A 23,206-nucleotide genomic window follows, 5' to 3' on the forward strand; every position below is an offset into this window, starting at 1 on the left:
CTATGTAATGTAAAGGTATAAGTTACCGTAATGGTTTATGTATTTTTGTTTTTGCGGGTATCCTTTTCAAAAAATCTTTACGTAATAAGATATTTGCTTTTGAAACAAATACTTTTTGAATAAAAGGGCTTTTTTTCTTTTATTTAAATAGCAGCCAGCAATTTGAAAGACTACAAAGACATAATAAAGAAAATTGAAATAACCATATGAAATTTCATCACTGTTGTATATTGTTAGGGTTTCCACCTTCTGGTCCCGATACTCACAATACTTAATGTTTATAGATAAGGATAGTTAAGGATTTATCAAGAATTTCGTAATCTAATCCTCAAAAATTAATCGAAGGTTGATGACCGCTTTATTATTTTCTGTATATTAATAACGGGGGCTTGTCATTTACAGACATTTTTCAAGAGCAGGAACAGTTAATGAAATCTCATTTCATTTTATATAACTGATTCGCTTTATCCAACAATCTTAAGAAATGAAGGCACGACTTAACAAGTTGCAAGACAAAAAAAAAAACGAAGTCGTGCCCCTTATTGGCTGAACACCACTAAATCTAGCTGTTCTTTATTTCATATAAAATCCACTTATTTTGTCATGATTTTCCCAAATTTTCTAGCATATCAGATTTTCAGAGACTTATATTCCCATAATGAAATATATCGCTCCTTTAGGAAAACAAAAAGAAAATGGGGTGTTAACTTTTATATAAGAAAACTACAGTTCGTTAAATACAACCCGCTGAATTTACTCCTTTTCGCTTCTTCAATTTCTCCTTTCGAGACATTAAATTCTTACGCTGCCATTTTTTACCTAGCATGCGATAGGAACATGCCGATTTGCAATAGAATGCTACCTAGACATAAAGAAACGCGGTAGAGTAAAAGGAAACATGATGCTGTTGAGAAAGGGCACGAGGAAAGGGAGAAAGATTAGCACTATTTATATTTAGACTACCTGTTACTAGACCAGCGGAGGCTTACATTTGATTTGGTAGTGAACTGCCTATAATTTAGGATAGTGGCCTCATTGTGCGTATCGATAAAGAACGAAAACTGTTTAGATTATGACAAAGATTTTTCAGTGTGTTTCAACACAGATCAAAGAAAGGCAAAATAAAATTATATTGATTGAATAAAATCTTGAAAACATTTTATAAACGGAAATATTTTTAATTAAAATGCTAGATATACACTCCAGACGAAGGCACAATGATATGACACGACGTTTAATACCCACGGAAACAACATATTTCAGGTGTTCGGCTATGGAATTTCGTTATTTCGCTTTAAATGGTTCGTGTCATCTTGTCCTGGCCTCGACACACGAGGACAGAAAGACACGACAAATTAACGATTTTTCGTCCTTTCGTATTCCCGTGTCCTCGCCCCCAGCCGAAATGACAGCAGTCAGCAACAATAAATGCATGTATGTTTTATTAAGGCTCATTTTATAACAGATTTGGGACTTTTGTCATCATTTTTATACTTTTATGTTAGAAATAAGCAGCACAATAACAAGTTTAACCAGATGTTTTCAATGCAGCAAAAATATTTTTTTGAAGAAATACGAGCTTCAAATCAGATGATAAACTTTTAAATTTTGTAAGGCTTGAAATGTGTTTTATTTTTAATATTACACAGATACATCTAATCAAATACCGCCAACCATAATGTTCTCCCAAGACACAATGCTAAAATCCTAGTGGTACAAATACAGACAACATGTCCAGAGAATAGTTTTGAGCGAAAAATTAAGGTATTCTGTAGACGTGTTATGCATTAGGGCCTTTTTTGTGTATCAAAATCACGAAAACGAAAAGACAAAAATATACTAACATGGAACGAGTTTAAGCAGAGTACATAGCGATTCCTAAATGAGTGCAATACCTCCCCCATACAATTTTAGTAGCATTGTAGTTGATTAAACTATCAGGAACCTGCTTGTATTACATGCTTATTAACAGCTGATGTATTTTTTCAGAGAAATTGACTTTCGCAAGACCACTTCTAAAATTAAATAAATTATGAACATGATGCGCAGGCTGGTCTGGATCCATGCTGGTCGCAAACACACTATGTTGGTTTTCTCATGGCACGGCTCATTTATTATGTTGTATCCCGGGGAAATATTTCAGTTTTAATTGCTTCAAGCCAAATAATATCAACAATAATTATGCAGACTAGGTTACAGATACAACATATCTAATCATGCCATCTTACGGTTAAGCGAAGCGAATTAGGCGGGAAATATTTTCCTTGAATAGGTATAGATCTTTTGTTGTATCAGGCCAATCAAAATCTTGTTTTGATGGTTGTTTTGTTGGTAGCCTTAGTAACGCTGCTAAGGCAAGTTATCGTGCCGATTGTTGTGATTTGTATGGTCATTCAGCTTTGGGCACCTATGCTTACAAACAGATTATTTTTCGCTAGTCATGGATGAAATTTCACCACGTAATTCGCCAAGACGTCCTAGTGCAAATAAAACGGACATTAATCAGACATTAAATTTAGTTTTGGAACAATTGAAAAGTCAGAAAGAAGAGCTTTCGTCTTTGAGAGACGACGTTAAAGGGACTTCATTATCTGTGTCATCAGAAGTGAAAAAGATTAAAGACAAAGAGTTATCGTGGAGAAAGGAGGGCAACAAGATTCAATATAACTTTAACACGGACATTGAAGATTCAGTCATGCAAGCCAAGTGGGCTATCACAAACAACAAATCTGACTACGCTCTGGAGGTGTTAGAGGAAACCGCTGGTAAATTGCACAAACGTAAAAAACTTATCCGAATTGCCGATACGTCAGAAGGGGGCTGGGAAACGGTTCGACAATACCAGGCGAATCCTGTAGCCAGCGACAGTGACGATGAATCTAAGATTTCCAAGGCGGAAAACCGTGCTCTCCGCAAACGCAAGCGATTTCAGTCGAAAAAATCGCCGAACGACGCACCTGGGAAACGCACATTATTTCCCGGGCCTACTTCTAATGTTGGGAGTATTGGGAGCGTTCCATTTCCTCAATGGGGTATGCAGCCATCAACGTCAGGTACCTTTACGGGAGTCAACGGTTCTCTCGGGACGTCTAATTTTCGTCCCTACACAAGGAAGACGTTTGGAAGTTGCTTCGCCTGCGGAGACTTCACGCACTACAGAAAAGATTGTCCCTACATGTCAGGTTCCTTCAACAAGCAGAGTCAATCAGCCATCGATGTCACCCAGAACAGAAAATGAATCATCAGTTTTGACAGATGAGTATTCTATTTTTAGATGTAATTGTTATGATTTACACGGTGACAGTTTTACGCATGAATATTTTGAGTATGAACAGGGTCAAAAAGCAATAATTGTTAAAGATCGGTTAAAACAGTGTTATGATTTTTGGCATAAGATTGGTGCTAATGATTTTATACTGGATACAATCAAAAGTGGGTATAAAATTCCATTTTATTCTATGCCACCTGCTTGCATTTTAAAAAATAACAGGTCGGCTTTACAAGAACGTAGTTTTGTACAAGAAGCAATAAATGATTTATTAATGAGGGGTTCAATTGAAAAGTGTGAGAAAATCCCTGCTGTTGTTAACCCGTTAACCGTTTCAGTACAGTCTTCTGGGAAGAAGCGTTTGATACTTGATTTAAGACATGTCAATAAGCATTTATGGAAACAGTCGGTAAAATATGAGGACATTAGAATCGTACTCAATTATGTTCGACCCAATTGCTATATGTTCAAGTTTGACATTCATTCTGCGTATCATTTCATATCTATTTTTCCCCTTCATACTGATTATTTGGGGTTTTCATGGACTGATGACATGGGAAACACTATTTTTTACAAATTCTTGGTGCTCCCTTTTGGAATTAGCACAGCTTCGTACATATTCACCAAAATAACAAGACCATTAATTGCTAAATGGAGGGGTGAAGGAAAGATGATAGTTATGTTTTTAGATGACGGTTTTGGTTGTGAGGGAGATTTTTTGAGTTGTTCAGATGTTGCTGTCTCGATAAAAAATGATCTTCTTGAATCCGGGTTTGTTCCAAAAGCAGAAAAGTCTTTATGGGTCCCTGTGCAAATCATAGAGTTTCTTGGTAATACTCTTGATAGCACCATAAATAGTATTTATATACCAGATAGAAGAATACAGAAAGCATTAAATACTCTTTCAGAGATAGAATATTCGCTAAAGAAACACAGACGGTTTCATGTGAGAAAATTGGCTAGTTTTGTTGGACAAATTATTTCCATGTCGGTTGTTATAGGTCACATTTCTCAAATAATGACTAGGTATTTGAGTATAGATATAGCCGCCGTACAATCGTGGGCATCTTATATACAATTAAATTGTGGTAGTATGACTCAACTCAAATTTTGGAAAGAAAATTTACAAGTATTGAACATAAGTAAGATTAATGTTGAAGATTTTTTCACTAAAATAGTATTTAGTGATGCCTCCGGAACGGGATTTGCCGATTATGAGGTAAAAACTGTAAATGGTGTCGCTCAAGGTCAGTGGACAAATGATGAACAGGTTCGATCCTCTACTTGGAGAGAACTTACAGCAGTTTTCAGAGTTATGCAGTCCATTGTACATGTTTTACGAGGACACAAGGTTAAGTGGTTTTCTGATAACCAGGCTGTTAGCAGCGTTGTTAAAAAGGGTTCGATGAACGTTGAGTTGCAAACAATTGCATTCAGTATATTTACATATTGTTTAAAGAATAGTATTGTTTTAGATGTTGAATGGATTCCGAGGGAGGAAAATGAAAGAGCCGATTATCTGTCAAAGATTGTTGACAAAGATGACTGGGGCATATCTTTTCATATTGTACGCTTGATCGAAAGCAAGTGGGGTAATTTAGAGGTAGACTGGTTCGCTTCAGCTCATAATAGTAAATTACCTGTATTTTATTCCCAGTTTTGGAATGAAAGGTGTTCAGGCGTGGATGCATTTTCGGAATTTTGGAGTGGTAAATTTGGGTTGTTCGTGCCAACCATCATTACAGTTGCTAGGGTATTAAGAAAAATGCAGTCAGACAAAATCAGCGGTGTATTGATTGTACCGTCATGGTCTTCGGCAAATTTTTGGCCGTTATTATGCGTGGGTGGCAGATTTATATCCAATGTTGTAGACTGGATCGAGTTGCCTACAAATAAAGAAAATTACACTGCATGCATTAATGGCGCAGGCATTTTCGGAAATGAAAAATTGAAGTTTAAAATGTTAGCACTACGACTAATATTTTAGTGCTTGTATATATCTGTACTGTTAAGATGCTAAATATGCATCTATATATGGCGTGGCTGCCTTTATAATTGCTAGTTTTCTGTTTAGGCTGACAAGCCTTGATAATATGTGTATTGATGTTAAAATATGTTTTCACAGAAATGTGTATTAATTTGGATTATTGCGCAAGTATAGATCTTCTATTTGCATGTTATGATAAACTTTTAATATAGTTTAATATTATTAAGACACAAAAACATAGTGTCTGTTATTCATTGGCATTTATACCTTCACAGCCTTTTGTCGGCTGCATATTCCGTTTATGGAGGCTGACAAGCCATGATAATATGTGAAGAAAAAGAATATTGCAAATTATTTTATTATAATTGTATATTATGGAACGTATTCTTTATTTAAATATGTTTTTTCAGTGTTTCTCGGACGAAATAGAAGATTTACCAGATGTTTTGGTCGATAAGGTGACCTGGATCCCAGAACTACTGAAGGATGCTCGTGCCGACAGTACCACCAAATGTTACAATCGAGGTTTTATTCGGTGGAGGAAATGGGCCTTGAGTAATTCTTTGGGAGAAAAGGACATCTTTCCGGCCAAGCCATTTATTTTTGGTATATATTTGTGTTCTATCGTTCAGTCTTCAAATTCATTCAGTGCTGTATCAAAATCATATTATAGTGTTAAATGGATGCATAATTTATATGGTTTGACATCGCCTTCTGATTCATCGTTAGTAAAAAACATATTAGAAGCTGCTAAACGAAAGCTTTCTAAGAAAATTGTGAAGAAAGAACCAGTGACTCCTTTTATGTTGCTTAGAATGATCAATAGTTTTTATCAGGAAAACAATATCAAGAATCAGAGAATTATTTGCGCATGTTTGTTTGCATACGCAGGATTTTTGAGAAGTGCAGAATTACTTAAGATTAGACGTTCCAATATAGTATTCCATTCCACATATATCAATATATTTATTGAATCAAGCAAAACTGACGTTTATAGAGATGGAAATTGGGTAACAATTTCTTGCCCAGGTACTATGTTGTGTCCTGTAGTAAATTTACAGCGATATTTAACATGGGCGAATATTGACTCTGATTCTGACATTTATATATTTTGTGGAATGTCAAAATGCATATAAGTTAAGGGATATGAATAAACCCATTTCGTATACAACTTTGAGAGAACTGTTTATTGAAGCGTTTAAATATCATGTTTCGGATATTTCTAAATTCGGACTTCATAGCCTGCTCTCCGGGGGCGCAACTGCAGCCGCGAATAACGGCATTAAGGACAGACTTTTTAAGAGACATGGAAGGTGGCGTAGTGAAAACGCCAAAGATGGTTATATTAAAGACTGTTTAACTGAAAGACTTTCTGTTTCTCAGAATTTGGGTTTATAAATTTTGAATTAGTTTTCAAGCACATGGTATTATTTTGTAACTTATAGTTTCCCGTTCTTTGATTCATCGTGCCCAAGTGCTCATTACATATTATACAATATATGAAGCATATTGTGTTTTTGTTCTTTTGGTACAAAGATCTGTGTAGGTTTAAGGAAATATATCTTCCGTCGGTTAAGCGAAGCGAATTAGGCGGGAAATATTTTCCTTGAATAGGTATAGATCTTTTGTTGTATCAGGCCAATCAAAATCTTGTTTTGATGGTTGTTTTGTTGGTAGCCTTAGTAACGCTGCTAAGGCAAGTTATCGTGCCGATTGTTGTGATTTGTATGGTCATTCAGCTTTGGGCACCTATGCTTACAAACAGATTATTTTTTAAATCTAAATCACGGGAAATTATTTGTTACTTTATTTAAAAATATTTATATATTTATATATATATATACATGAGAAGTGAATGTTATTCATGTTCAATCATTGAATTGATACTTATGAATTGAATGGTATTTGAAGTTGTTATATGATTCATGTCAGTATTTTCTTATATGTAAATGTAATGGATATTATTGGAAGAAGAAACAATGTAAGCTAATCGTGCCCAAGTGCTCATTACATATTATACAATATATGAAGCATATTGTGTTTTTGTTCTTTTGGTACAAAGATCTGTGTAGGTTTAAGGAATAATACTTCGCTATATTGCAACTGTATTGAAGGTTTCTATGACATATAAATCAGTTCCAGAAACACTATCCGTTTATTTTTATCCCAGTGTCCACACTTGTATCTAAATAAAATGGCTGTCTTTTAATCTTTTCTTGTTGTTTTTGGTTCGAGTTATCTTTGCCAAACCGTACATCTGTCCGTTCCTCTGTCAGTCCATCAACGCTTTCGTCAAAGTTTGTGTTGAGCAAACTAGAGTAATCATACATTATAAGAATTTTGCTTAGCATGGGAAGGTGTGCATCTGGTGTTTTGATTGGGATTTAACTCAGAAAGGCTAGTGCAGCCCCTGACTTGCATGGTTAAAATACGCATAGAGGACCTAACAGTTTACATCGCGAGTATCTCAAAATGTATTTGGCCATTAAACGTTTTTGGAGTGTTATTCAGCATGTAAAGTCTTGCACCCGGGCCTTTGTTTGAAATTTCGCTCAGTTGTGCCAGAGGTATGGCCCTTCGCTATATCAAAAATTGCATAAAAATTAAAATTTGCGTCGCATGTATCTCAAACAGACCTTTTTTGTGGACTTTGTTCAGCGTGTTAAGTTGCGCGCCTGTCGCATTTTCGTTAAAATAAAACTTAAAAATAAACCTTTTTCTCTGTTATTTTGTGTAACTCGATACCGTATTGAAGTATCTTTACGTCTCATTGCATTACCAGTTGCACTTCCAAGCTATTTATCATCTTGCTTTTTTTCACTTATAATAACATCATCTAGACATATTTTGTTCAAGTTGTTATTTTTTACAATTAAGACAAATTGATTGCTAACGTAACCTAGCGTTGTCAAGAACTCAGTCCTTTTTTGTTTTGGTTGTGCAGGATTAGAAATACAAAAATTGTACATCTTACTTTTTTGCGTTTAACTTTTCACAGGCACAATTATAGTTCATATTACAACATTCCAGCTTTTGGTGATGGATGAAGAGTCCAGGTGGTGTCCCTATTGGCATTAAAGCGGACTCGGGCGTGCACCTGGATAGAATGATTGACCTTCCTTAACCCAACTTTTTGTCTTCCTTAACTGAAGACTTTTACAATTTGGCCACAAAGCCCACTTACTCCCCCTCCCCCCAAGAGAAAAAAAAAGACTGAGTTAATTGCTTTCACAGATACAATTTATGTTTTTAGTGTATTCCATAAAACCGAGCGGTGAAATTGTTTTTGTGTTAAGAATGTATACAAATGTGTCTTTAACTGGTGTCGTATTCTGAAACGTGGCCGTGTTTTTTTTCAGCTGGCAACTATTGCATTACCTCAAGCAATTCATTATATAGTAATAAAACACTTACATGTAAGGTAATTTTTAGGGTGAATACTTTGTTTAATAATCTGTTACAAGCACAAATCATGTAACAGCTGGCATGCGTGAGGACATTGATATGATATCAAACTAATGTAACATTTAATTCATTCTTCGGTGTGTTTGATACAGATGCAAGGACACCAAAAATATCAGTGGTATCCTGAAGCATTTTCTCAATAATGGACTACTGAAAAGTCTTTTTTTAGAACAGAAAATATCAAAGATTGTTTGCAAATTGATAAAATATAGCCCCGTACTAATATCTTAAATAAACAACCACCTAGTTAATCCTTTAAAAGCATCAAAATACTACGAACTTGGTTTGATAAAGTATTTTCTGCAAAGATGTTGAAATGTGCAATGTCATCACAGGCTTAATTGGAAATTCTATTAATACAGAATCTCTCAATGGACACTATACTAGCACTAAAATAAAAACTTACACACTTTTTTTATTGCATTTCGGAACTTAAATACCGTATTTACAAATACAAATAACAGTCTATGCTTAAATATGATATCTTGACATAAGGAAACAATATATAGCTACAGAATATTGATTCAAAGTCTGTTTAATTTAATTAACCTCTGAAAGTCAGAAAATGAGAACATTTACGATGGATATAAAACTAGAGAGGCAATAATATATGGAACTAGTATTCCCCATTCCTGTGATTATTGCTGTATTTTTGCTTCCATATAAATTAATTTAATACAAATATACATATTTTGACTTGTTAAATAGATTTTAGTCAGTATATGTAAATTCATATGAAACGCAATACTATATATATGTAGAAGAATAACATTTAAGAATATCATTTAAGAAATGCAAGTAAGGCATGTTCTAATTTGTAAATCGTTCATCTTCTGTGTAGCACCATTGGATTGAAAATAGAGCGTCTTTATATGAGCTGCGCCATGAGAAAACCAACATAATGGGTTTGCGACCAGCATGGATCCAGACCAGCCTGCGCATCCGCGCAGTCTGGTCAGGATTCATGCTGTTCGCTAACAGTTTCTCCAATTCCAATAGGCTTTAAAAGCGAACAGCATGGAGCCTGATGCGCAGTCTGGTCAGGCTCCATGCTGGTCGCAAACCCACTATGTTGGTTTTCTCATAGCACTGCTCATATATGCTGTCAGTGTTAAAATATGTTTTTGGTTTTGCATAATTTAATTCGAATTGTATCGTCAGTGGGAGTAAATACCTTTAGGTAAAAAGCCAAAAACTTTAAAAAAAAAATGTAGTAACGATTCTATTAAGTCGTAACATTTCTTGAATGAAATTGATGTAATCTTAGTTTTTATGGAACTAAACTTTCTGGCAAGACCTAAGGAAGACTTAGCTATTAAGTGTAAGACATGAGAATGTTCTATAACCATGACAAAGAGTTAGTTAGGCCATATTAAGTCTGCATGATCGGTTGTATTTAGTGTTTAATTCGCTCTTTTTGTTCGATCACTGCCGTTTTACAAGAGAATATAAGATAACGTTCTCCTAGGATTTAGAATAAGTTTGAATGTTTAGATATTGTCGAATATTCTACTTTCAAAGCAAGTGGCGCTTGTAATTGCACATTTTCAAATTCAAAATAAAAAAAAGTTATTTTTATATAATACTGTTTAATATTTCTTTAGTAAAATGTTTCGTTGGAACTTCATCATGAACTTACCCTGTTGTTTAGCAATTTATCGTTGAGACAATTGTTATATAAAAACAAAAGAATGAGAAGAAAATTAAAATCGTATGATTATTATTAAACCCGTTGGCTCGTACGGCGCTCGTGGGACTTAAAATATATTCCTGATTTTAACTTACGTTGGCCGTGCGAGTTCCCGAAAAGGTAAGAGTAGATTTCCCGGAAGCACAGAGCTGTTTTCCGCATCGTGCGATACCGAATGAGCTCTTCCGGGGCCCGTGCGGTTCCCTTACGGGTTCTTGCGAGCTGCTCCCGACTTCGAAAATAGAGCACTTTCACAGAGTTTCCGTCAAGTTAAAAAAATCCGTACGACGCTCGTACGAGTCAACGATGTCCGTATGGACGCCGTACGAGTTTGCCAAAATTCGACTGAAAACCTACTCGTACGGAGCTCGTAGCGTTCTTGTGACCGGGGTATTATTATGCCACCACTTTACCAAAATTATTTGACATACTACAATCACACTGTACTGAAATGTTCTCACAACATTAGAAGTTGTGCATTTGAGACATGGTGCTCAAGGTAAGCAAGTGTGGTCGCTAAGTGTCCATTCTCGTCGTCCGAAGTAAACATTTTCACTCTGAACACCCCGGAGATCACAGTTCTGCCCAGATCGTATTGCGACTTTATCTGATTCTTTGTCTTTACAAAATGTGAGACTGGTCAAAAGTAGGCCATATAGATCGCTATCAAAGCTTTTCTATGATTTGACATAGTGATGCAGTTTTTAATCCAAGATAGCGCGATATTTAAATTTATATAAATTTCATGGAGTATGAATGTCAAACGTTGCTAAATTATATATGTATGTTATTATTATTGTATGTTTGTTATTGTTATATTTATGTCGTGTGATTCATATTTTAAAATTTGCTATTGTTACTGTATATGTCGTTATTCTTATGGTATGTTATAATCAGTCAATAACATGAATAAGATGACACGTTGTAAATAGAATCTAGATATTGAACAACAATGTAACTTTATCGACATTCGATACATATAGAAATACGATCACATAAATAGAATAAAATACAATGGTAAGACTAGATATGAAATACGACATTGAATAAAATATCAAGATACAATAAGAATAACGAATAGAGAATAACAATAATGACGTTTACCATTAGAATACGAAAATACAATAAGAATAAACGACATATACAATAACAATGGTAAGACTTAGAATATGAATGACACGACATTGAATAACAATATCAAAGATACAATAAGAATAACGAAATATAGAATAACAATAGCGACTTTTAGAATATGAATGACAAGACATTGAATAACAATAACAAACATACAATAATAATAACATACATATATAATTAAGCAACGTTTGACATGCCATAATGGAGACAAATATTGTGAATAAATTTCATACGGCTCGTATAGAGAATATTGCCTGCATAGTGGTAAGAAGGCTTTTCTATGATTTAACCAAGTGACCTAGTCATTAACCAACTATAAATGAGTCTTAAAATTGTCCACGATTTTATATGAAGACAAACTAACTAACCATATTTTCATGTAGAACAGGTAGAAAATACTATTTACCTTGATGTACATTAAATTGAGAGGCACCAGTGCCGAACTGTTCGGCCTTGGTATACATTGAACTGAGAGGCACCAGTGCTGTGCCGGTCTGTCTTGATGTACATTGATTGAGTGGCACAGTGCTGTACGTCTGTCTTGATGTACATTGAATTGCGCGGTACCAGTCTGTACGGTCTGCCTGGTATACATTGAATTGAGTGGCACAGTGTTGTACCAGTCTCTTGATGTACATTAATTGAGAGGACCAGTGCCGAACTGTTCGGCCTTGGTATACATTGAACTGAGAGGCACCAGTGCTGTGCCGGTCTGTCTTGATGTACATTGAATTGAGTGGCACCAGTCCTGTACCGGTCTGCCCTGGTATACATTGAATTGAGTGGCACCAGTGTTGTACCAGTCTGTCTTGATGTACATTGAATTGAGTGGTACATGTGCTGTACCGGTCTGTCTTGATGTACATTGATATTGCCAGTGCTACGGTCTGTGCATATTCATGTAACGGTGAAATACTATTACCTTGATGTACATTAATTGAGAGGCACCAGTGCCGAACTGTTCGGCCTTGGTATACATTGAATTGAGTGGCACCAGTGCTGTACCGGTCTGTCTTGATGTACATTGAATTGAGTGGCACCAGTGCTGTACCGGTCTGTCTTGATGTACATTGAATTGAGCGGCACCAGTCCTGTACCGGTCTGCCTTGGTATACATTGAATTGAGTGGCACCAGTGCTGTACCGGTCTGTCTTGATGTACATTGAATTGAGTGGTACCAGTGCTGTACCGGTCTGCCTTGGTATACATTGAATTGAGCGGCACCAATGCTGTACCGGTCTGTCTTGATGTACATTGAATTGTGTGGTACCAGTGCTATACCGGTCTGCCTTGGTATACATTGAATTGAGCGGCACCAATGCTGTACCGGTCTGTCTTGATGTACATTGAATTGAGTGGCACCAGTGCTGTACCGGTCTGTCTTGGTTTACATTGAATTGAGCGGTACCAGTGTTGTCTTAGTCTGCCTTGATGTGCGTTGCATTGAGTTGTATCAATGTTGTCCCGGTTTATCTTGATGTACATTGAATTGGATGGCACCAATGCTTTGAACTGAATGGCTAAAGCGCTGACCCAGTTTATCATGATGCACATTGAATTGAGTAGAACCAGTGCTGTCCCGGTCTGGCTTAATGTACATTGAGCCGAGTGAGACCTCACAATTTTTTTTGTAGCACGTAGAATACAAATTAATTGTTTTTGTGTATGACTTTCATCAGAGTTTATCAACATGTATCTGAGGTATAAGAAAGTTCACGCTTTTCTGGCTCACCATTTGTAATTTGTATTTTCGATGATTTTACCAGAATTAATTAGTGTCTATGACGCAACAGTGTGTCTCTGGAAAGCATCTATGTCAAAAGTTGTGTCGTTCCATGATTGCTTGGTGTCAAATTATCTAGTTGCCTGGGAGAAAGACAAGACATATCCTGATTGTACTAGATATAAATTGTCATTCACCTCGTGGAGTGCAAATATTGCTATCGAGATTAAAGATTTTCCGGACCTTGCAAATCTCTGCCTAGTTTATAATAAACTCATTACTAGAATTGCTGTAGTAAGAGTTTGCCTACCTAAATTCAGTTACTAGTAAATATCAATTTGCAGGACTCCATCGTTTTCTTGGCAGATCTTGAGAAATGTGTTTCCTTGCATGTTACAGTTGATATATTTTCTTATATCATCCTGTGTTTGGTAAAGAAGTCGAGTTTAAGACCAGATGCCATGTTTCGGTATGAGAGTTAAGGACCAGACATCAACTTTTAGTATGATGATTAAGTTTAGGATCAAGAATCGTGTTGAGGATTTAGTTTAGGACTAGGCATCGTGTTTTGCCTTGATAGTTTAGTTTAGAACCAGACGTAGTATTTCTGTTTGATGGTTTAGGACCATCATCGTGTTTTAGTATGAGGGTTTAATTACGGACTGGCTTTTTGTTTTGGTATGGGGGTTTAGGTTGGGACCAGACAAAGTGTTTTGGTATGAAGAGTTAGTTTAGACTACATATTGTGATTTGTTTGAGAGTTAAAAAATTAGAATAAGTAACTGAGTTTTGATATAATGGATTAGGTTAGACAAGTCTTGGTGTTTTTTTGGTCTGAAGGTAGAATTTACAACAATGTTAGCTAAGTAAGTACAGCAGGAAGGCAGCCAGTTCAATCCGCTGATTAAGATGAAAAAAAGTTCAACATGGCGGCTGAAGTCAATATGTCCTTTGATTTGTGCTGGGAAACTGTCATCTACTTGCGGAGAACAAGGTAATACTAGTATACATTGCAACTGGTTATGCTTACTGGCGGCGTACTGTTGAATAGTGGATTGGATGCCAGTCAGGCTTTTATCTGTTGACAACGATGTTTGTTCAGTTATTCTCGCTAAAAAACATGAGCTGCCCTAATATCGAGACTAGTGATATGAACATATAAGGCAGACGTCAGTGATTAGCTTGTTTTTGAAAATTCGCTCCAACGTTAATTTGAAAATGATATAAATGTATAAAAGTATACATAATAAAAATGCTATAATCGGTTTTACTTACAGTCTCGTATTTCATTAAAAATGGTTAAAACTTTTTATTTTACGGAATTGAAGTCACCTACAGCATTTTTTTTCAAATGCGCCATTAAATAAAAGGTGCAGTGCTTGAACTGTTAATGTCAAAGTCGGTAACATTTTATTCCTGTTTATTGAGAATTCATGAATTGGTCAACATTGTGGTGAGGGTAAATTGTGAGCGAGAAAAAGGTAGTCCGTTGACTTACACACCTTATCAGGAGTTATTTGCGCTTCTGTGAAAGCTGATTGATATAGTAATGAAACGAGCTTTCATTATTTCAACTAATCATAAGCTTTGTAGTGATTACTAAATGCCACATAAAAGTGCTGCTGTGAGTGCTTACAATTGTATATAGCAACTGTTACATAGCTCCAGAAAATACATTGCTCTACAATTTGTACAGTGTAACAGTTTGTTTGTGGCAGGCAATATGGCCTTACAAAATTTGTTAATCTGTAATACTTAATCAGGATAAATCATGCCACAGGTGGCTAAAGCAGGCACCAGGCAGTAGTGTATCTTATTCAAAACTACATTATTTTTATGCCCCCGAAGGGAGGCATATAGTTTTTGAACCGTCTGTCGGTCTGTCAGTCTGTCGGTCTGTCCGCAATTTTCGTGTCCGGTCCATATCTTTGTCATCGATGGATGGATTTTCAAATAACTTGGCATGAATGTGTACCACAGTAAGACGACGTGCAGTGCGCAAGACCCAGGTCCGTAGCTCAAAGGTCAAGGTCACACTTAGACGTTAAAGGATAGTGCATTGATGGGCGTGTCCGGTCCATATCTTTGTCATCGATGGATGGATTTTCAAATAACTTGGCATGAATGTGTACCACAGTAAGACGACGTGCAGTGCGCAAGACCCAGGTCCGTAGCTCAAAGGTCAAGGTCACACTTAGACGTTAAAGGATAGTGCATTGATGGGCATGTCCGGTCCATATCTTTGTCATCGATGGATGGATTTTCAAATAACTTGGCATGAATGTGTACCACAATAAGACGACGTGCAGTGCGCAAGACCCAGGTCCGTAGCTCAAAGGTCAAGGTCACACTTAGACGTTAAAGGATAGTGCATTGATGGGCATGTCCGGTCCATATCTTTGTCATCGATGGATGGATTTTCAAATAACTTGGCATGAATGTGTACCACAGTAAGACGACGTGTCGCACGCAAGACCCAGGTCCGTAGCTCAAAGGTGAAGGTCACACTTAGACGTTAAAGATCATTTTTCATGATAGTGCATTGATGGGCATGTCCGGTCCATATCTTTGTCATTCATGCATGGATTTTAAAATAACTATGCATGAATGTGTGGCACAGTAAGATAATGTGTCGCGCGCAAGACCCAGCTCCGTAGGTCAAAGGTCCTAAACTCTAACATCGGCCATAACTATTCATTCAAAGTGCCATCGGGGGCATGTGTCATCCTACGGAGACAGCTCTTGTTTAGTTATGTATACATGCAATCCAATTACGGATCTGTACTGATATTAACCGGTAGACTGTGTTTACAGCTGTAAACAGAATGCAGGAAAGTATTGACGTACCAATGAATGATTTTAAACGTTATAATGTCCCTTGATTTCTATTCTTCTTGGAATCATACATTATTTATAAATTTACCCCGTGTTTAGAATCAACTGCATATACATGTATCACTTCTCCAGTACTTATCACTGAGACCGCAATCAAATGTCCTTCTTACAAGCACATGGCTCTGTGCTAGGCGAAACCCTAAATTAGCGTACGTATGGTTTGTGAAAATGATAAACTTCTATATAAAAGCATATAAAAATGTAAAGCAAGTAGGCAGAAAGGATAAAAAAAGAAAAGAAAACTAGACGGTTGGCACCATATTGGAACGGTCACTGGACAATTTGAGATTTAAACCAATTAGTTGCATACATCCTAACTATAAATAATAGCTAGATATACAGTATGTTCAGAATTTATTAACTTAATCACATCAAGCAATTTAAAACTAATGAAAAATCTAAGTATATTGTAAAGATATGAACATTTAACATAATGCATCATCATTAGTCATTTACAAAATACATTTGTGTTTTCGCGTTACTTCTCATGCAGATACTATAGCCAGACGACAAAAATAATTTTCTATATATTTTATTATAATACCGGAATTGGTACAACCTGTATATTCTATTGACCTACAAAATATTAATTTGTACAATTATTTGACAACTGTATGATTAATTGATATCTTTGAAGATAAATATTGAATGAGTATTTGTTTTACGAAGTTTAAGTCTTGAATATTCTATATTCTATTCTGCCTATAAAATGTTTTATCATTTTACAAGAAATCACAATTATTTCTTTAACTCGCATGACATATCTCGTTAATCCAAGTAATGTACATTATATGCGAATCTCTTCAATATCACATTACCAGTAGAATTCTTTTTCTCTTATTTTCTTCTTCTTCTTCTTTTCACACATACTGAAAGGTATTTTCTCTCCAATTTATTACTCAATTAAATTGTTCTCTATCTCCATGTATACGTATGTATGTATATGGTATATATGTACAACTGTGTACAATTGTGTATGTAAATATATATTGCTGATGCTGCCCATGCTTGTGGACTCATGTCAATCAGTAAATAAACGAATTAAATTGAATTGAATCCTTTACGCACGTTCCGACATCCGACCCTTTTATCTATCCCTTACTCCCCCCCCCCCACCCCCACCCCATTTTTTTGTATTTTGCATTTATACTGGTCTTGTTGTTGGAGTACAATATTTTACAGCTTCGTTTTGTTGTGGGCCTACTTTGCGATGCATGACTCTATGGTTGTGTTTGAGGTTCTCTATGCTTTCGGGAAATTTACCCTTACATTTCATTTTTTGTTACAAGAGGCGCGATATGTAAAACAAATATGCTCGTAAACCTCATTCTCCAAGCAGGCATGTACTCATGCATTGTTATACAATATATCAATTGTGTTTTTTTTTCTGTTAAACATTGCAAACGAAGTTTAACTTCTTCTGCTTTAAAATTTAAGGAAATAATTTAGCTCAATTTTAGTCTAGATATGATACAAGGCTTGAAGTCATACCAGAATGAGCTCTCGCATGCCAAGAGTTTGGACTAAATTTGAATCCTTTGGGAATACCACAACAAGAATGATTGAACGTACATTATCATCAAGCAGTGAATCTAATTTTCGTTTGTAAAAGTACTTTTGTTTTCGTTGTAAGATGGTCGTTTATGAGTCTTTTTAATTAACTTGCTGATTTCTGAAAACACATGCAAGAAGGAAGGTGGTAACATTCTGACATGCTATATGAGATTTTTTGTTTTTAATTCAATGTATATAAAATATTCCAGACTGTATGTATATAAAACAAATAAATATTAGAATTTGCCAGCGTTCTCCAGTGATATACTTAGTAGTTCCATGGCAACTGAATGCAGCAAAGATGTTACATACACCTTTCTAAATTTGCTTTTGTCATTATATGGGTTTTGACAATCTAATTGTATCGTTCGTATAACAGATGACGTCACAAAGGTATTGATGATGTTATTCATATCAGGTTATCACAGGATGTCACGTTTACGTTAAAATTGTGGACGTTTTGTTTTAAAGAAGTAACACTGCAACATCGAAAATTGCATGTAAAAAGGTAAAAGTAAACAGGAAACTACAGACTGATTGCTGGATTATTGAAGTATATGGCGATAATCCCTAACAAAATCAAAAGAGTAGCTATGTCATGAGATATTAAGTGTTGGAAGAAAGAGTCAATGAGTGTACGAACAAACACAAAGATGATTGTTGTTCACATATCCAGAGATTTTTTACTCCAGTACTATATCTATTGCATTGTAACCTTGTTTTATGGCTAATATTAGTGAAACAGTTAAATAAATGTTTAAATCCGAGCTCATTCACCACTTTTGACATATTCGTATGTGAATAGTAAATCTCTATGCTCTTTGTCATACATCCTAGATTGTTTTACCAAAGTACATGTATCTGTGAAATATTGTAACGAAAAATAACAGTATTGTAGAGAATATACTGCACGTCGAGCTAAATATTTTGTTCACTTGAGCTTATAAATTAAAGTTATTGTAGAAGGCAACTAACACAGACTTTATAAATTTGTACATGTCTAGGCGATAAGGTAAATTGGAATTTGTTTATTCAGTTCTTTAAACAGGCATAGACATAGGACAAACCAAGTTTTATATTTGAAAGTTAATAGAACCGCGCCCCAGTATGTTACTGCTAATAATTTTCAATACCCCATATTTCCAAATATGTCGAAGCATACGTGTCCCTTTTCACGGTAAATTTTCTGAAAAAAAAAGTTATTCAGTTGGTCAAACTCAAATTGTGCTGTTACAGAGAAAAGAGAAAAACTAATGTTATGTTTATACAATTCCCAAAATTTACATATGATTAAACCATGACAGAATACAAATTCATGTATACATAAAGACACATTCGTAAAAAGAGGAAGTTTCAGGTGAAAATGATATGCCTATTGCGTGTGATGTTTAAATGAGTATGTCCTATTTTAAGCATGTATCGAGGAGAATGGGATATTTGCGATGTGCTGTTCCTTTGGTATGATAAAATCTTTGTTTATTTTTCTGCAGGATAAACAGAACATTAAAATCGAATTTTTAATGTTTTGTACTCGTGTGAGGAAATAAATGAGAAAAAATGGATATGAATTCTAGTTTGAACCCATGTAATCCAAACAGAATAAAAAAGAAGAAGCAATAATAGTAGACGATTTCAGAGTTTTGATGATTCTGTTCTGTTTTGTGAGACCTAGGTTTTTATTTCTCAGTAGTCTGAAATTCTGAATGCATATTCTTTCATATTGTATCAACTAAAACAGTACCTATAGTCTAATAATGCTCATAATTATCAAAAGGCAGAAAATATGTTTTTTTTCTCAACAGGGCAAGAACAAATCATTCATTTGTTACACATATTGTTATAAATGAGCCGCGTCATGAGAAAACCAACATAGTGGGTTTGCGACCAGCATGGATCCAGACCAGCCTGCGCATCCGCACAGTCTGGTCAGGATCCATGCTGTTCGCTTTTAAAGCCTATTGGAATTGGAGAAACTGTTAGCGAACAGCATGGATCCTGACCAGACTGCGCGGATGCGCAGGCTGGTCTGGATCCATGCTGGTCGCAAACCCACTATGTTGGTTTTCTCATGGCACGGTTCAAATGTATACTCAGTCTGTTGTGCGAATGGCGGGCTGACACATTCATCCTTATATTTCACGAAAGAGCTGTTTCGCAAACTGTCTTATGCACGATATTTTCTAATTAGTACAATTAATCAAACCAGGTTCATTGTCTTACAAACAATTTAGGCAATTTATGTTGTTGTTAATAATGAATCAACTTTGATTTTCAATTCATTTATTGGCAAAGTGGCATAACAAATGCCTTTGACCATTTGCAATACATTTTATCAATAATATCAAAGCATACTTTGTATAATTATTTGCGGAGAAGACTCACTGATACATAAACAAAATACAAAAATGTTATAATATATGAATATAGAGCATTTAAAAACTAAGATAGGAAATAAATTTAAAACATTCGGAAGAGTTTGTAGTTTAAAATTGGCATTTTATCAACCTTTACTTGATAATAGAGGACATAATATTTATGAGTTTATTAGCAAACGGCCAAGCTGCATTTACACAATATTTCTGTCTAATATGTAAATTCTTATTCAAACAAAATGGAACATGGTATTTAGGTTCAATAAATCGACTAGACCATATTTCGAAGGTACGATATTTGCTATCAGTACCAGTAATATGGCCGATTTCCAAGCTTTGTGGGGTATGTACTGATCACGTAGCCGTTGCTTACATACACCATACTAGTTACAGTTAGAATCAAAATTAAACAAGACCTCAACAAAACATAAACTGTCTAACAAAGATTTGATTTTATAAGACCATGAATTAACATTATAATAAAGTTAGAAGTTGTAGTTTCCACTTTGTTTCACAATTATGATCATGAACGGTACACTTAAATTCTCATATAATGCTTAACTCAAAACAACCTCCGAGTCTGGGTTTTTTTATATAGTGCGAAATGATAAAGATAATAGCTTTAAGAGTCTAAAGACTTAGCAGTTAAATGAAAGTTAATGAAATTGGACCTGACACTTTTTTGCAAGACAAAATACATTTTGTGACTTTTGTGATATGCAAAGCTTGAAAACAGAAACCCGTTGTTATTACTTTGATACAAAAACCAATATATTTATCGATTACATCATGGAATTCATTAACAAAACATGTAATGTCAGTAAAATGTTTGCTCCATTTTGTTGCTGATTTCCATCTTGACATTGCAACACTAGGGTTATCATCTTGACATTGCAACACTAGGGTTACCATCTTGACATTGCAACACTAGGGTTATCATCTTGACATTGCAACATTAGGGTTATTCACATTCACATCATGTCTTTTCTTCTTAACCTCGGCATTAATTTTGTTTATTTAGTCAAAAGCATAATGATGCATCTGTTTCCATATGTTATTTTTTTTTAATTCAGTCAATCGTATACGGTATGCTGCACTTTGTTCTGTGTAGTGAATGAAAGCGTTTCGATTTCAACCGCATTGCAATCTGTCTGCACACATTTAATATGTCTCTTGGCAGTCAGATACACTGTGAGATAATGCATGTCTCAGAGCAGCACAAAAAGTTAGAATTTGTGACATTGTATTTCCAAGGATAGATTTCATATCTGCTTTTATGATATTATCCTTCTGGGATTAAATGTGTTCTTTTTGCTAGTATTAAAGTTCAATGAGCAGTCATTGCGGTATTGAACAAAAATGTACATGCATAGTGTATTGTCTGATTAAGCTATGGTAGCATTTAACGCATTCAAGAAATATAGCAGCAGACTGATTTAACTGAGTCTCTTCAGATGTTATGAAAAGTGCAATACGTTCACGCCCTTAGCGCCAAGTTAAGCGGAACTCTATTTAAAATGGACAATGAATGGGCTCCATGATGCCAAACGCGTCACGAAATCCAAATAAGGGGTGATTTTGACGACCGTCACGTGGTACTTAAAGATGTCTGTACATTGCAAGCAATGCTCATTTTGCTAGGAAAGACTCGGAACATCAACTAAAAATTGGGACATTTTTCAACCAAATTTTAATGCAGAGGTCTCTTAACAACAGTATTTCGTTCAAAAATTGTAGTAGGCTTATTTATTTATTTAATTAAGTATCAAAACATGTCTTCTTTTGAACATGCTGACCTTTTGTGGGTGTTTATTACATTATTTTCTGCATAAATTTGAATTTCATTAGTGTCTACGGACCTGTAAAGGGTTAGACAGTAACGGAAGATAGATAATGTCAGTCTTTCAGTACTTACAAACTTCAGTCTTCACAGAATTTCTATAAATAGAAGAAAACAAGCAGTTTTTTTTTTTTATCAAAGTTTGTTTTCTACAAAAACTCCTATTCGGGATTGCATATCGTTTTATTCTACCCAAACAAAGCGTCTGCGCTCAAAATGCTGGCAGACAAAACTACATTTAATTGTTGGTGGATATAGCAGTATCCTAATCAATCTTACTTAGAAATAATATTTGTTAGATATATCTACTTGATTTTGATTAAATCTATACTAAATAGAACTAAAACTTGTGTTCCAATTCGTTATCTTGCGTAAAAGATGAACAAATACAAAGTTTGGTCGCATTTCTTTGCGAACACTCTTCATTTACCGGGTTAAGCGCACCTGTGTTTGTTTTGTAACTAACCCTGACCGTTACCTTTCTTGTAAGTCATTTTGTTTGTTTGTGAATGTTTGTTTGATTTCTATTTTTTATTATTTATGCATTTGTGTATGTGTATGCATGTGCACAGTATCTGTTTTACATATTCGTATACTGGCATGCGGAGTGCTGAATGATTGAGTGAGATGACGCAACCGTATTGAATTTTGACTTTCAACTAGATAGGTACAGACTTAAGACAGACAAAACATATTAAGTGTGCAATTTTAAGTAAAGAGATATTGGCGCTTTGCATGTTGCAATAAGGCATTTCACCAACATGAGACATATAACGCAAAAACTTAAAGAAATAGACGCTGTAGCTACTAAAAGTTAAATCAATAATTACAGGGAACTGGTTTTGTCAGTTCATGAAAAACTAGATGAAGATTCCCATAAGGAAATTGCCTGACTTGACAGACAAGTGACATGACTTTATTGCCTTTCATACGATAAAACTGTTCCTAACTTAGCATTTATCACAAGCTTAGTAGAAGTTTAGCACCCAAAAGATTTGAGAAAAGTCATTATCATTGCAAACTGTTTTCATGTACAATTTTCCGTTCTTTGTACTGAACTGACATATAGTAACATGTACCCATTCCACAACAGGCTTTGCTTTTAATTTGCGAATGTATGTGGCTAATTTTGCATAAGCCAAATACGAGGTACACATGGACCACCAGTGACATGTTAAATGAAACTTGGCCTGGATGTTCCTTACATGATCCCCTTTCAAAGTTGTTGCAATGTTCCACTCCGCTGCAGACATTCTGACATGGACCACAAAAGCT

General features: G+C 35.3%; 2 protein-coding genes across 2 annotated transcripts; both read left to right on the forward strand.

The window, feature by feature from the left end:
- Positions 1–2,245: 2,245 nt before the first annotated feature.
- LOC123523997 (uncharacterized) lies at positions 2,246–7,190 on the forward strand. Its single transcript, XM_045301849.2, has 2 exons — positions 2,246–3,432; positions 5,666–7,190. The coding sequence occupies exon 1, from the start codon at positions 2,441–2,443 to the stop codon at positions 3,236–3,238; it is 798 nt and encodes a 265-aa protein (XP_045157784.1). The 5' UTR covers positions 2,246–2,440; the 3' UTR covers positions 3,239–3,432; positions 5,666–7,190.
- On the forward strand, positions 3,939–5,255 carry LOC128549601 (uncharacterized). The gene has a single exon (XM_053526653.1). It carries the CDS (start codon positions 3,939–3,941, stop codon positions 5,253–5,255), a length of 1,317 nt encoding a protein of 438 aa, XP_053382628.1.
- Positions 7,191–23,206: the final 16,016 nt, after the last annotated feature.

This window comes from Mercenaria mercenaria, chromosome 2 (genome assembly GCF_021730395.1).
Source record: "Mercenaria mercenaria strain notata chromosome 2, MADL_Memer_1, whole genome shotgun sequence".
NCBI classification, from domain to species: domain Eukaryota; kingdom Metazoa; phylum Mollusca; class Bivalvia; order Venerida; family Veneridae; genus Mercenaria; species Mercenaria mercenaria.